Below are 16,598 nucleotides of genomic sequence, written 5' to 3'. Positions count from 1 at the left end.
ACTTAGGGTTAAAGATTGAGCAATGCCCATGGCTTCCTCCCACTGAGAAAACAGTAGTATATATTTGGATTAGGATACATCAACTGAAGGATACTGTTAAAACCTCTAACCATTAGAATGCTAAGTTAATTAAAGTGAATCAATTTAAGTATTTTCCACTTCTTCATTTTACATCCCAATATGTTAAAAAGCTGAATATCTTAAAACCCTCTTTAGGATGATCAATTTCTAAAAATAGCCATTCCTTTGACTCTGTTGGAAGGAACCCTTATTAAAACTGCTGAAATATGAAATAAGTATGCAATGACCATTATGAAAATATAATTGAATAGGTAAAGTGGGCATCATATGCTTATAATTTGCAAAACTAACCTTCTTTTTAACTTGAGGCTTCCCTGGTGGCTTAGATGTTAAAGAATCTGCCTGCAATGCAGGAAACCTGGGTTCGATCCCTGAGTCAGGAAGATCCCCCAGAGAAGGGAATGGCTATCCACTCCAGTATTCTCACCTGGAAAGTTTTGTGGACAGAGGAGCCTGGTAGACTACAGTCCACGGTGTCGCAAAGAATTGGACATGACTGAGTGATCTTATTAACTTAGCATTTTAATAAATCATGTCATTATTATATCATGTTATATACCATGCTATCGTTATACCATGCTAGAATCTGCTCAATACTTTAAATCATGATGAAACTAAAGTATATTCATGCATTTACATTTCAACAAATTAAGAGATGATAACTCAGATTGAAGGCAGGAGAAGGGGACGACAGAGGATGAGATGGTTGGATGGCATCACTAACTTGATGGACATGAGTTTGAGCAAGCTCCAGGAGTTGGTGATGGACAGGAAAGCCTGGCATGCTGCAGTCAATGGGGTCACAAAGAGTCAGACATGACTGAGTGACTGAATTGAACTGACTGAACTCAGAGTGAAATTAAGATTAAAATTTTTCTAAAATGGCATCTTCAAAGCATCTCCATAGACTGGTGCCTGAGGACATATATTCTCTTCCATACCTTTTGGTTGCTTTATCTGTGTGAGGTTAGAGATTATGGCCTGGATCAAACGGATTTTTTCTAATTTTTGAGGGCTTCTTCTGTGACCTATCCATGCTCAATGTTTATAAATATCGTAAAACAAGGACACAATACTTATATGTACATGTTTCAGTTCATAGGGCACCTCACAAAGCAAGGATTCTGTCTCTCTCCCATGTGTACATATGTATATTTAACTTCAGTTACATAAATTCTGTTGGGCTTCCCAGGTAGCATGGTGGTGAAGAAAACACCTGCTAATGCAGGAGACGCAAGAGACGTGGGTTCGATCCCTGAATTAGGAAGATCCCCTAGAGTAGGAAGTGGCAACTTGCTCCAGTATACTTGACTGGAAAATTCCATGGACAGAGGAGCTGGGTGTGCTAGTCAATGGGGTCACAAAAAGTCGGACACAACTGAGCAAGTAAGCACACATGCACATAAATTCAATTACCTATTGTATATTCTATTTTCTCTCTTCCGTATTTTGAGTGGAGTATGTCAAAATCAGTAACGAAAATTTTTTGTCTTAATTTTGACTCCTGTATCTCTGCCTTTGCTTCTGTAAGTTTTATACTTTGCAGATTTAATGCTGATTACTAAGTGCATGGATTTTCATGATGTTTACATCTATTTCCTCTACAATTTCTTATAGGTTATTGTTACAGATCTGGCTCTGTCTACTGTGCTATTGTTTGTCTTGAATTTTGCTTTTTTCTTTTTTTTAACTATTTAAGGCTGCTTGTCTCTCATTTTATTCTGCTTCATATTTCTTTGATCTGTCTTTTTCTTTTCTTTATTCACACTCTTTATCTTTTTTTTAAGTGTAGCTCTTTCTATGTGCTTTTTATTTCTGAACTCAAGGTCTCTTGACCTTTAAGTTGCTAGAATAGCATATTTACATTTATTACACTTACTGTTCTATTAGGACTTATTTTTGCCATCTTTCTTTAGGTACTTTACTGTATTTTCTGTTTCTTTGATTCTTCTTTTCTTCTTCCCATTAGATCTGTTGATTTTGAAGTTATACATTTTTAGTGCTCTTATGGTGACTCCAGTACTCTTGCCTGGAAAATCCCATGGATGGAGGAGCCTGATAGGCTACAGTCCATGGGGTCGAGAAGAGTCTGACATGACTGAGCGACTTCACTTTCACTTTTCACTTTCATGCATTGGAGAAGGAAATGGCAACCCACTCCAGTGTTCTTGCCTGGACAATCCCAGGGACGAGGGAACCTGATGGGTTGCTGACTATGGGGTTGCACAGAGTTGGACATGACTGAAGCAACTTAGCAGAGCAGAGAGAGATGGTGACTCTTTTAATTATAAATCAGTAAGTCTCAATCAAGGGTAATTTTGCCTCCAGTGAACATTTGGCAATATCTGAAGACATTTTGGGATATCACATTGTAGGGGGTGTTTCTGGAATGTGCAAAGTAGAATCCAGGGATGCTACAAAACAGGATATAAAGCACAGGACATCCCCCACTACAATAAGGAAAACAGAGTTAGCCAGCTGAAAATATCACCAGTGCCAAGGTTGAGGAGCCTTGTCTAGACCACTGTGCTTGCAACCACTGGCTTTTTTAACCTTGTGAATATCTCTTCCAGTAGACTGTAGTTCACCCAGCATGCTTTCAGATTCCTTTGGTCTTCTAGGACTTTCATTTTCCAGATGTGAACACTGTCCCTTTTATCCTCAATATCCATTAGTCTTTCTTCTGTATTTTGAACTTTTTCTTGAAGAGTTTCTCAATCAGATCTTCCAGCTTCCTAATTCATTTTTTTCACCAAAAATCATAAACCATAGTAGGGTAATGCAATGATGGATAAAGACCAAATGTAATGGCCATATGGATAGCACCCATATCCTACACATCAGTTTCATTGTATCTCAGTTATCATTCCATGAGGCCATAGTTCTAGGGTTCAATAACAGTGGGAAATTTTGCCTACATTGCCCCACTTTGCTACTGCTACTGCTAAGTCACTTCAGTCGTTTCCGACTCTGTGCGACCCCATAGACGGCAGCCCACCAGGCTCCCCCATCCCTGGGATTCTCCAGGCAAGAACACCGGAGTGGGTTGCCATTTCCTTCTCCAATGCAGGAAAGTGAAAAGTGAAAGTGAAGTCACTCAGTCGTGTCCAACCTCAGCGACCCCATGGACTGCAGCCTACCAGGCTCCTCCGTCCATGGGATTTTCCAGGCAAGAGTACTGGAGTGGGGTGCCATTGCCTTCTCCTGCCGCACTTTGGACTCACAATATATATTAAAGGTTTGAGAAGCTTTGTGTAAGCAACGTGCTTTATTTGGTTTAACCCAGCATTTTTTATATTTCTTGAGTAAGAAACCCTTTCTTGTTTTCAATATTTGTCTGTGAGATATTCCACTGTGGAAAACCAAACAATAGCAGTTATAGGAAGCTATAGAATAAGTACAGAAACCCAGTCTTTGCCCTTAATAAAAATTTAATGTGCTGAGCCTTAAAATGTAAAGTTTTAAGATGAAAGCCAAAATTGTCTCTTTGACTAGACATCTGCACACAGAAACTCCCAGAATGCTTCCTATGGACATCAGCTCTTGAAGTACTTTTTCTTTTATAGAGTTTTATTTTTTTAAGTTTTTCTTTTTATATTCTTTATATTTTAAGTTTTTTTTATAGCAGGTAATATATTAGAATATAGAAGAGCTGAAGGGGGGACTTCCCTTGAAGCCCAGTGGTCAAGACTCTGTGCTTCCAATGCAGGGAGCATGGCTTCAATCCATGGTTGAAGAATTAAGATTCCACATACCACACGGCACAGCCAAAAAAAAGAGTTGAAGCTATGTTTCCCAATTTTGGTACAACCAGTTAGAATACTGTTTTAAAGAAACAATCTGAGGGAAAAGCTACAGAAAAAAAGAGCGGCATTTATTTTTAAGGCCTCCCCCATCCTTTATCCCCAGATTCCCTTCCTGGAACAAGAGAACGAGAGAACTATTATCTTCGCTTAGTAGTGTTAAAGGCAAGTAGAGTCTCCCCAGATCTCCTGGCTACTATTTAGTAAACCCATAGTCTAGTGATAGTGGGAGGACCTTGGAGACTTTTCCAAGGTTGGTTATCAGAAGGCGTGAGTTCCTCGGGGAAATGGAAGCTACTCTGTATTTTTTCTGGTAGGCTTAGGTAGTGGATCAACTTCCCTTTATTCTGTACTCACTTGCCCATTCTGTTCCCAACAGCAATATATACTCTTCTTTTATAGATTAGAATGTCGGAAGCATGGCTACAGTTTTCATTTGGAAGACAAAGCATTTTGAAGACAAATGCAGTCCTTGTTTCTTAGATGTGCTTCTTTCTGTGAGCTTCACTGGAACTTTCTGATTCAAAATTTTAATAACTTGTGAGGGTCTTTTTTCTGCAATAAATTGTGGAGCAGGAGGTATGATGCTTCATACTAGAAGAAATAAGTATCAACCAGCAAATGCAGTCTATTTTGAGAAACCTGATATACCTCTATATGTTTTGTACAAAATGAGTGATGAGAAAAATTTTAATAGCGCTAGCCTAAGCTAATGTTTCAGACTATTATTAATGGTTTTGCACATTAAGTATCATGGAGCTTTGCCATAAAGGGCTCTATTTTTAGCCCAGACTATAAATACAAATAGCTGCTTGTTAGATGCCTGACACTGTTCTTAGACCATTACCTTTATTAGCTCATTTATTCCTCACAATGGACTTTGAGGTTGGAATTAATATTATCCCCCTTTTGTGGTGAGGAAGCAAGGACACAGAGGGATTAAATATAATGCCTAAGCTCACAATATCCACACAGTCAAAGGCTTTGGCATCGTCAATAAAGCAGAAATAGATGTTTTTCTGGAACTCTCTTGCTTTTTCCCTGATCCAGCAGATGTTGGCAATTTGATCTCTAGTTCCTCTGCCTTTTCTAAAACCAGCTTGAACATCTGGAAGTTCACGGTTCACGTATTGCTGAAGCCTGGCTTGGAGAATTTTGAGCGTTACTTTACTAGCATGTGAGATGAGTGCAGTTGTGAGGTACTTTGAGCATTCTTTGGCATTGCCTTTCTTTGGGATTGGAATGAAAACTGACCTTTTCCAGTCCTGTGGCCACTGCTGAGTTTTCCAAATTTGCTGGCAGATTGAGTGTGCAGCAGTTTCACAGCATCATCTTTCAGGATTTGAAATAGCTCAACTGGAATTCCATCACCTCCACTAGCTTTGTTTGTAGTGATGCTTTCTAAGGCCCACTTGACTTCACATTCTAGGATATCTAGCTCTAGGTGAGTGATCACACCATCATAATTATCTGGGTCATGAAGATGTTTTTTGTACAGTTCTTCTGTGTATTCTTGCTACCTCTTCTTAATATCTTCTGCTTCTGTTAGGTCCATACCATTTCTGTCCTTTATTGAGCCCATCTTTGCATGAAATGTTCCCTTGGTATCTCTAATTTTCTTGAAGAGATCTCTAGTCTTTCCTATTCTGTTGTTTTCCTCTATTTCTTTGCATTCCATCGCTGAGGAAGGCTTTCTTACCTCTCCTTGCTATTCTTTGGAACTCTGCATTCAGATGTTTATATCTTTCCTTTTCTCCTTTGCTTTTTGCTTCTCTTCTTTCCACAGCTATTTGTAAGGCCTGCTCAGACAGCCATTTTGCTTTTTGCATTTCTTTTCCATGGGGATGATCATGATCCCTGTCTCCCGTACAATGTCACGAACCTCAGTCCATAGTTCATCAGGCACTCTATCTGTCAGATCTAGGCCCTTAAATCTATTTCTCACTTCCACTGTATAATCATAAGGGATTTGATTTAGGTCGTACCTGAATGGTCTAGTGGTTTTCTAAACTGTGTAAACTTCTGAAAGAGATGGGAATACCAGACCACCTGACCTGCCTCTTGAGAAACCTATATGCAGATCAGGAAGCAACAGTTAGAACTGGACATGGAACAACAGACTGGTTCCAAATAGGAAAAGGAGTACGTCAAGGCTGTATATTGTCACCCTGCTTATTTAACTTATATGCAGAGTACTTCATGAGAAACACTGGGCTGGAAGAAGCACAAGCTGGAATCAAGATTGCTAGGAGAAATATCAATAACCTCAGATATGCAGATGACACCTCTAATGACAGAAAGTGAGGAGGAGCTGAAGAGCCTCTTGATGAAAGTGAAAGAGGAGAGTGAAAAGTTTGGCTTAAAGCTCAACATTCGGAAAACTAAGATCATGGCATCTGGTCCCATCACTTCATGGGAAATAGATGGGGAAACAGTGGAAACAGTGTCAGACTTTAATTTTGGGGGCTCCAAAATCACTGCAGATGGTGACTGCAGCCATGAAATTAAAAGTCGCTTACTCCTTGGAAAGAAAGTTACGACATACCTAGATAGCATATTCAAAAGCAGAGACATTACTTTGCCAACAAAGGTCCGTCTAGTCAAGGCTATGGTTTTTCCAGTGGTCATGTATGGATGTGAGAGTTGGATTGTGAAGAAAGCTGAGCACCGAAGAATTGATGCTTTTGAACTGTGGTGTTGGAGAAGACTCTTGAGAGTCCCTTGGACTGCAAGGAGATCCAACCAGTCCATCCTAAAGGAGATCAGTCCTGGGTGTTCATTGGAAGGACTGATGCTGAAGCTGAAACTCCAATACTTTGGCCACCTCATGTGAAGAGTTGACTCATTGGAAAAGACCCTGATGCTGGGAGGGATTGGTGGCAGGAGGAGAAGGAGATGACAGAGGATAAGATGGCTGGATGGCATCACCGACTCGATGGACATGAGTTTGAGTAAACTCTGGAAGTTGGTGATGGACAGGGAGGCCTGGCGTGCTGTGATTCATGGGGTCGCAAAGAGTCGGACATAACTGAGCCACTGAACTGAACTGAACTGAAGCTCACGTAGCTAGTAATGGTCAAAATACTTGCCTCAAGGTGGCTGTAGATATCCCTGTAATCAAATAAACACCTCCACAAAGACTTGCACCCCAACAAAGGATGCAGAAAAAAGAACCTCGGTTGGTTGTAGGAAACCAGGGGGGCTGCCATTCTTCAGTGTGGGGGGGGCATGGCTTGGCCTCCACCATCCCAGTCCTCTTCTCTTCTCCAGAGCTTCCTCTAGCGTAGACTCTGGTCCCTAAAAGTTACATTCCCCAGACTCCTGTGCAACCATTTTCCAGGTGCAAATTTGCTCCCTTCATCTAGATGCACCTGTGCATCTTTGGGAAGGCAGAAGTGAGCTGGGTGGTTCCTCCTGATGTAAGTCTGTGGCTGCCACAAGCATGGCTCTGAGGAATTAAGCTTTTCTTTTCCACAGTGCCCTAGCATCCCCACACTCGCTTCCTGGGTGTCAGCAGGCAGCCATGTAGTAGTGGCAATAACCTACTCAGCTTGCCACTGGCTGGTCACTCTCGTTGCAGGTGGAGAGGCAGTTGCTGTGGCTATGCCTTGGGTCCATCTTTCTAATACCTAATTCTCCGCATTAAATCCCTTACTGCATAAAATATCTGGTCTGATTCTGTTTTCCTGCATCTGATCCTGACAGTACACATGGATTCCCAAGCAAAGACTAGTAACTTCTAACAGTTGGCAGCACATACCTTGGAGAAGCGAGCTGACCACTCCGCACAGATGGTCCGGGCAAGGATACAGACTACTCTGTTCTCTTGTGTGATACTTGCTATGAAGTGTTACAGTTACTGTAAGGGAATGGGATGCTCATCAGGATCAATTGGCAATCTCTTACTATGTGTTTAACCTGTACAGTGTTGTCTCTTTAAAATGTGTGTTATTCTCTGCAGCCCTTTCTGATTTTCCCACCTACTCACCTCCATCGTTTTTTCATTTGTTCCCTTGTGGTTCGATATTTAGCCTATTCTTATACCCATGGCCTTCTAAAGAAATTGCCTGTGTTCTTGAAAAAAAAATTCCTCAAATCTATTAGGAACTTCCTGAGAACATAGGCTCTGTCTTGTTCAGCAGTATATCCCCAGGGTGTAGCATGGTAAGTGGAGCAAATACTCAACACACATTTACGCAGTGCATGAAGGAACACTCCCTTTCTAGGTGTTATTCTATGTGGATACCTGACCGTAACTATTAAAGTGACTATTCTGGTGATCAGAGTGGATAAATTCAGGAAAATACCTCTCCTTGGAGAATTGCCATAATGAGGCAAATTCTGTCCAGGTACTGAAGAGCCAGGGAACTAGGGAAATATTATGCCTTTTTTTTTTTTTTTTTTTTTTTGCTGAAATGAGACAATTACTGTAAAAGACGTATTATGCAATCATCTTAGTAACCCAAACAGGGCTGTGAGCATACACTGTGATTACAAAGACAGACAAATTTTGCAAACAAGTGATTTTCCAAGAGATACAAACAGTTCCTGATATTAATGAGGCAGAGACGATGCTGCTCTGCCTGATTGTCTTTGCCAAGGAAGAGGCAGCTGAAAATGTGCAGTCGACTTCGCAGGTCACAAGCACGTTTACCGGTGATCTCATGTAATCCTCCCCAGCGAGGCCCTGGTTATCACCTGCCCCCTTGTGGATGAGGACCTGCCGCTGTAGACATGACACTATTGGTAAATGACACACAGGTCCTGCAGCTGGGTCCCTTAGCCACAAGCTCTGCTCTCTTTTCACTTCATCCTTGTTTCACTTCTTCCCTGTTTTCACTTCATTCTGCTTCATGGGGAAACAGAGTGAACCTCATTTGCCAAAAGGGCTACCATGACCTAGCCCCTCTCTGCAGAATCTGAGTTCTGGGTCTGCTCTCAGAAGCCCCTGAGTTCTGGTTGTTTCCCCAGCCACTGTGATGGATTTGGAGTCTCAAAACATGGATTTCTCATAGCTTCAGATCCATTTAGCTTGGATGGTTACTTTCTGGTAAAGTGGAAACTGCAAGGGCCCCATAGAAGATTAAGGTAAAATCCATATCACTCTTTTTGTGCTGAGAACATAATGTCTGGAACCAAGGAAGAAGCAGTTGCTTACGTCTTTATGGATCTGTCCTCTCCAAGGATGCTGCCTTGCTCTCTGGACACCACCTTTAAGAAGGACATTGATGGGTTACAATATGACATCAGAGGAAGGGCAGGAGGGAAAAAGAGCACAGTCCCCCCGACCCTCAGCTCCTCTCAGTGCTTCCATGAGCAGACTCTGCCCTGCTCCAGGCTTGGACACCACGTGGAGACCTTACTCCATCCTCCATCTCTACCCTGGTGGCTCTTTCTTATCCTTCATCTCTCCTTCAACCTCCTGTTGCCCTCCCTTCCTGTAGCTTCTTGTCAGAGCACTCTGTTCTTTTCCCTCCCCTCCCCTATTGCAAGTTGTAATAATGCCTTTATTTCTTTACTCAGTGTAAAATCTGTCTTCAATTGTTTGTAGGTTTTAGTTCAGAAAGGTTTTGCTCAACACTGTGGCCCCTGCACTTTCCCAGCATGGCAGATGGGTGGATCTCAATAAGTATCTGTTGAATGAACAGATGAATACATGAGTGCATGAAGGATGGATGGATGGATAAATTCATGGACAGGTCCCAAGTATTGGATGATGATGGGTATCCAGATTGGAGAAGAGATGATAAAAGATTGAGCCCATGGGAACTGGGCCCCAGATAAAAAGCGTGCTCAGATGCCTTCTTTATGCCTCATTCTGACCCAAATAGGGACCAGTTAATGAAAGCATTAGGAGGAAGATTTTTGCACTGAGATTCTACACATGGAAGAGCTATTCAAAAGGGAAAAGAACTGCCAGAGAAGCAATGATTTCTGTTTCTGGAGCATTCAAGAACCAGCCAGATGTGACAAAGAATCTGCCTGCCAATGTCAGAGACATGGGTTCGATCCTTGGGTCACAAAGATCCCCTGGAGTAGGAAATGGCAACCCACTTCAGTGTTTTCCACTTACCTGGAAAATTCTGTGGACACAGGAGGCTGGTGGGCTACAGTCCATGTGGTCTCAAAGAATTGGATATGACTCAGCGACTGAGCATGAGCACAGATGATCACTTGCCGGGAGTGCTGAGGGGTAGGAAGATTTCTGGATTAAAAAGGGGTTGATCCAGATGGTACCTGAGAACACCTCTTACTCTCTGTTTCTGTAACTCCAGGTGCTTTTTCTTCTGTTGAGCTGGAGGTGGCATTAATGTCTTTTGCTCTTTTATTTTTTTTCTAAAAATTCTGTTAGCTAATATGTTTCTACTCTGCTTTCTCCCTTTCCTGGGAATATAGATGAGGTCTTGTCGGAAAACTTCCTGGACTATAAGAACCGTGGAGTCAATGGCTCTCATCGGGGCCAGATCATTTGGAAGATTGATGCCAGCTCTTACTTTGTAGAACGTGAGTACTTTTCCCATTCCTGTTGCTCGGTATGAAGCAGAATGCAGCTGCTTTTGTTCTTTGCTGTGCTGCATGGCCTTCTTTTAGAAATGTGTCATATAATAAATGTTAGACACAATCATTGACTGTACGATCCTAGTCTACACTGGAAGTTTGGTGGAAGAGTCCTTCCTTTTGACACACCCACTTTTTTCTTTTGAATTTTAACTAAATGAGAAATAAGACATAATTTAAGGTCTAAATACAGTATCAGATATGAACACAACTTGCAATTTTTTATCTTTTTAGAGTCAAGAGAATAAGTGTTAAGGATACATGAAATCTCAGGATACATGAAATCTCATGACTGTGTCTTCAGTCTGCATGAACCAATGTGAAAAGGGGGGATTTGTGTGTAAATTAATTTAGTACTGGTCCCATTCCTTTCAAAGCAATTCTCCAGGATTTCTGTGACATAGAACATTTCCTCCATGTTCAGTTCAAAAAACAAACTATTCAACATAACTGTCTTCATCAGTTGTATAAAGATACACTTTAAATAAAATCATCTCTATAAAATATATAAAATACTATTACTGAATGAAAGTGTATTCAAACTTGATGAAGTTGTAATGTCTTAGAATAAATATGTGACTTACCATGTCATATTCAAAATAATTAAAAGTTGAGCACTCTAGAAAACTGACATTTTTTTCAAGTACAAACTTGGAAAGATCTCACTTCCCAGTGTACCTCCTGGACTGACAATATCTCAGTCTTTTTGGAAAATGGATGAATTTCCATTTTGCAAATGTATCATATGAATGAACAATATACTAGGAATGTAGTTTTCTGCACAAGTGTAGCATAATTTGTCAAAAAGTAAAAATTTATCAAGACAAAGCTTAATTGAGTTTGCAAATAATTGGAATATTGACTCAGGGCACACACATAAATCAGATAAATTAAAATGTAATAATAAATTATAGCTTTAGGAGTCAGTGCATTAAGACTGTATAAAATATGCCATAAGAATTTATATTTTTAATGTAAAGTAATTTGCGTTTTCAAAATTGTTTTATAGAACAAGTGCCAAATTAAGGAACAGGAAGAGATTGGATATACAAAATGTTCTAATATGGCTATCAAAGCATATGCAAATCAAAAATCTTCTTGCTATAATATAAAAATACAGAATCCAGGCCATATAAAAATGCAGAATCCCAAGCCATTATCCAGAAGGATAGAGAAGTTTTTGTTACAAATCAAAAATAAGACTCTTTGAAGTCTCTAAGTAGCAATAAACACATTAATCTCATTGGCAAATTATTGCTTCTTAAAATAAAAATAATTTTATAAACTTTGAAAATTGGCTAGATTTTAAATCTTGAAGTATAACAGAAGGGCATTTTACCTGGAAATTAAATTAGAATAATAAAATAACACAGCTTTGTTTTGTCCATTTTTCTCTTTATTTTTTCCTTTTAGTGTTTACTTTTATGAGAGTGGAGGTATATCACTGATTACCTGGAATCTATTTTAATAACACATGTCTTTTGGAGTTATGATTCAGTTTCATCAGATCATCAGATCAGATCAGTCACTCAGTCGTGTCCGACTCTTTGCAACCCCATGAATCGCAGCACGCCAGTTTAGAATTAGCTAATTGCTATTACATAGGGCTTCCCTATGGTGGCTCAGCGGTAAAGAAAAGAATCTGCCTGCAATGAAGGAGACTCGGGTTTGACCCCTGGGTCAGGAAGATTCCCCTGGAGGAGGAAAGTGCGACCCATGCCAGTATTTTTACCTGGGAAATCCCATGAACAGAACTCTGGTGGGCTACAGTTCTTGGGTTGCTAAAGAATCAGACATGATTGAGTGACTAAACAACATTGATTTATGTGGTTTTTTTGAAGACCTGATTAAATCAGATTTTTAAAGTACTAATAAATTAGAAACATTCAAAACACATATTTTCTGTACTCTCCAAGGAGTTAAATGCATGATAAAGTACAAGAAAAAATAACTCTTGATTTCTTTCCTATTCTGTGACATAATTTATTCCTAGAGGGCACCTAGCTGTGTGACTATAGTAATAATTGTTGTAATATGAGAACTAAAAAGATGCAAATTTTAGCACTGACAAAAGAAAGACTTAGTGAAATTTTAGCTTTACCTATCCTGTGGCTCAGATCATGAATTCCTTATTGCAAAAGTCAGACTTAAATTGAAGAATTTAGGTAAGACCTAAATCAAATCTCTTACAATTATACAGTGGAAGTGACAAATAGATTCAAGGGATTAGATCTGATAGACAGAGTGCCTGAAGAACTATGGATGGAGGTTCATAACATTGTACAGGAGGCAGTGATCAGAACGATCCCCAAGAAGAAGAAATGCAAAAAGGCAAAATGGTTGTTTGAGGAGGCCTTACAAATAGCTAAGAAAAGAAGAGAAGCAAAAGGCAAAGGAGAAAAGGAAGGATGCACCCATCTGAATGCAAAATTCCAAAGAATAGCAAGGAGAGATAAGAAAGCCTTTCTCACTGATCAGTGCAAAGAAATAGGGGAAAACAATAGAATGGGAAAGACTAGAGATCACTTGAAGAAATTTAGGGATACCAAGAGAACATTTCATGCAAAGATGGGCTCAATAAGGAAAGAAACAGTATGGACCTAACAGAAGCAGAAGATATTAAGAAGAGGTGGCAAGAATACACAGAAGACTATACAAAAGTTATACTATATATAATGACCCTATATATACTATATATAATGAGCTATATGAGTATAATGAGTATAGCTATACTATATATATAGTATACTATATATAATATATATAATGAACCAAGGCTAGTGGTGGCTGCGCGGCACTGGAGCGGCCCTCTGGAGATACCCCACATCTAAGGTCAGAGAAACCCAGTAAGATGGTAGGCACTGGAGCAGCTGTGAGGAGATAACCCACGTGCAAGGGCAAAGAAGCCCCAGCAAGATGGTAGGAAGGGCGAATTCTCGTCCAGAATCAAACCCCATTCCCGCCACAGATGCTCAGAGGGCTCAAACAAACCTTGTGCATACCAGAACCAAGGGACCCCACAGAGACTGATACAGAACTGTGTTTAAAAAAAAAAAAAAAAAAAGAACTGTGTTTAAGAGTCTCCTGTGGAGGTACGGGTCAGCAGTGAACTGCCACAGGGATGGGCTCTGGGTGCAGCAGACTTGGGTGTGGCATAAGCCCTCTTGGAGGAGGTCACCATTAACCCCACTATACAGCTGCCAGAACTTACAAAGGACTTGGAAATAGACTCTTGGAGGGCACAAAAGAACCTTGTGCACCAGGACCAAGGAGAAAGGAGCAGTGACCCCACAAGAGACTGTCCCGGACTTGCCTGTGGATGTCCGAGAGTCTCAGGTAGAGGCGTGGGTCGGTAGTGGCCTGCTGCAAGGTTGGGGGCACTGAGTGTGGCAGTTCATGCATGGGATCTTTTGAGGGAGGTCACCATTATCTTCATTACCTCCACCATAGTTTAGTTCAGTTCAGTTCAGTTGCTCAGTCATGTCCGACTCTTTGCAACCCCATGAATCGCAGCACGCCAGGCCTCCCTGTCCATCACCAATTCCCGGAGTTCACTCAAACTCATGTCCATCGAGTCGGTAATGCCATCCAGCCATCTCATCCTCTGTCATCCCCTTCTCCTCCTGCCCCCAATCCCTCCCCAGGGTCTTTTCCAGTGAGTCAACTCTTTGCATGGGGTGGCCAAAGTATTGAAGTTTCAGCTTCAGCATCAGTCCTTCCAATAAACATCCAGGACTGATCTCCTTTAAGATGGACTGGTTGGATCGCCTTGCATCCAAGGGACTCTCAAGAGTCTTCTCCAATACCACAGTTCAAAAGCATCAATTCTTCTGCCCTCAGCTGTCTTCACAATCCAACTCTCACATCCATACATGACCACTGGAAAACCATAGCCTTGACTAGACGGACCTTTGTTGGCAAAGTAATGTCTCTGCTTTTCAGTATGCTATCTAGGTGGGTCATAACTTTCTTTCCAAGGAGTAAGCATCTTTTAATTTCATGGCTGCAATCACCATCTGCAGTGATTTTAGAGCCCAAAAAATAAAGTCTGACACTGTTTCCACTGTTTCCCCATCTATTTCCCATGAAGTGATGGGACCAGATGCCATGATCTTACTTTGCTGAATGTTGAGCTTTAAGCCAACTTTTTCACTTTCCTCTTTCACTTTCAAAAAGAGGCTTTTTACTTCCTCTTCACTTTCTGCCATAAGAGTGGTGTCGTCTGCATATCTGAGGTTATTGATATTTCTCCCGGCAATCTTGATTCCAGCTTGTGCTTCTTCCAGCCCAGCATTTCTCAAGATGTACTCTGCATATAAGTTAAATAAGCAGGGTGACAGCCTTGACATGCTCCTTTTCCTATTTGGAACCAGTCTGTTGTTCCATGTCCAGTTCTAACTGTGGCTTCCTGACCTGCATATAGGTTTCTCAAGAGGCAGGTCAGGTGGTCTGGTATTCCCATCTCTTTCAGAATTTCCCACAGTTGCTTGCGATCCACACAGTCAAAGGCTGTGGCATAGTCAATAAAGCAGAAATAGATGTTTTTCTGGAACTCTCTTGCTTTTTCCATGATCCAGTGGATGTTGGCAATTTGATCTCTGGTTCCTCTGCCTTTTCTAAAACCAGCTTGAACATCTGGAAGTTCACGGTTCACGTATTGCTGAAGCCTGGCTTGGAGAATTTTGAGCATTACTTTACTAGCATGTGAGATGAGTGCAGTTGTGAGGTACTTTGAGCATTCTTTGGCATTGCCTTTCTTTGGGATTGGAATGAAAACTGACCTTTTCCAGTCCTGTGGCCACTGCTGAGTTTTCCAAATTTGCTGGCATATTGAGTGCGGCACTTTCACAGCATCATCTTTCAGGATTTGAAATAGCTCAACTGGAATTCCATCACCTCCACTAGCTTTGTTCGTAGTGATGCTTTCTAAGGCCCATTTGACTTCACATTCCAGGATGTCTGGCTCTAGGTGAGTGATCACAACATTATGATTATCTGAGTTGTAAAGATCTTTTTTGTACAGTTCTTCTGTGTATTCTTGCCACCTCTTCTTAATATCTTCTGCTTCTGTTAGGTCCATACCATTTCTGTCCTTTATCGAGCCCATCTTTGCATGAAATGTTCCCTTGGTATCTCTAATTTTCTTGAAGAGATCTCTAGTCTTTCCCATTCTGTTGTTTTCTTCCATTTCTTTGCATTGATCACTGAGGAAGGCTTTCTTACCTCTCCTTGCTGTTCTTTGGAACTCTGCATTCAGATGCTTATATCTTTCCTTTTCTCCTTTGCTTTTCACTTCTCTTCTTTTCACAGCTATTTGTAAGGCCTCCTCAGACAGCCATTTTGCTTTTTTGCATTTCTTTTTCTTGGGGATGGTCTTGATCCCTATCTCCCGTACAATGTCACAACCTCTGTCCATAGTTCATCAGGCACTCTGTCTATCAGATCTAGGCCCTTAAATCTATTTCTCATTTCCACTGTATAATCATAAGAGATTTGATTTAGGTCATACTTGAATGGTCTAGTGGTTTTCCCTACTTTCTTCAATTTAAAACAGATGTGGTCCACTGGAGAAGGGAATGGCAAACCACTTCAGTATTCTTGCCTTGAGAACCCCATGAACAGTATGAAAAGGCAAAATGATAGGATACTGAAAGAGGAACTCCCCAGGTCAGTTAGTGCCCAATATGCTACTGGAGATCAGTGGAGAAATAACTCCAGAAAGAATGAAGGGATGGAGCCAAAGCAAAAATGCCCAGTTGTGGATGTGACTGGTGATAGAAGCAAGGTCCAATGCTGTAAAGAGCAATATTGCAGAGGAACCTGGAATGTTAGGTCCATGAATCAAGGCAAATTGTAAGTGGTCAAACAGGTGATGGCAAGAGTGAATGTCGACACTCTAGGAATCAGTGAACTAAAATGGACTAGAATGGGTGAATTTAACTCAGATGACCATTATATCTACTACTGTGGGCAAGAATACCTTAGGAGAAATGGAGTACCCATCATGGTCAACAAGAGTCCGAAATGCAGTACTTGGATGCAATCTCAAAACGACAGAATAATCTCTGTTCTTTTCCAAGGCAAGCCATTCAATATCACAGTAATCCAAGCCTATGCCCCAACCAGTAATGCTGAAGAAGTTGAAGTTGAACGATT

At 40.9% G+C, this 16,598-nt stretch overlaps 1 protein-coding gene across 3 annotated transcripts in view; it reads left to right on the top strand.

Moving 5' to 3' along the window:
• The window catches only part of HECW1 (HECT, C2 and WW domain containing E3 ubiquitin protein ligase 1), a 481,612-nt gene that overhangs the window by 217,708 nt on the left and 247,306 nt on the right, over positions 1-16,598 (top strand). For all 3 annotated transcript variants that reach the window (XM_061414477.1, XM_061414476.1, XM_061414478.1), the window contains exon 3: positions 10,281-10,388. In XM_061414477.1, the coding sequence (XP_061270461.1) occupies positions 10,281-10,388 (108 nt within the window). The remainder of the gene's footprint in view (positions 1-10,280; positions 10,389-16,598) is intronic.

The sequence above is a fragment of the Bos javanicus genome, chromosome 4, assembly GCF_032452875.1.
Source record: "Bos javanicus breed banteng chromosome 4, ARS-OSU_banteng_1.0, whole genome shotgun sequence".
Taxonomy (NCBI): domain Eukaryota; kingdom Metazoa; phylum Chordata; class Mammalia; order Artiodactyla; family Bovidae; genus Bos; species Bos javanicus.
This window is presented reverse-complemented; position numbering and strand designations above follow the sequence as displayed.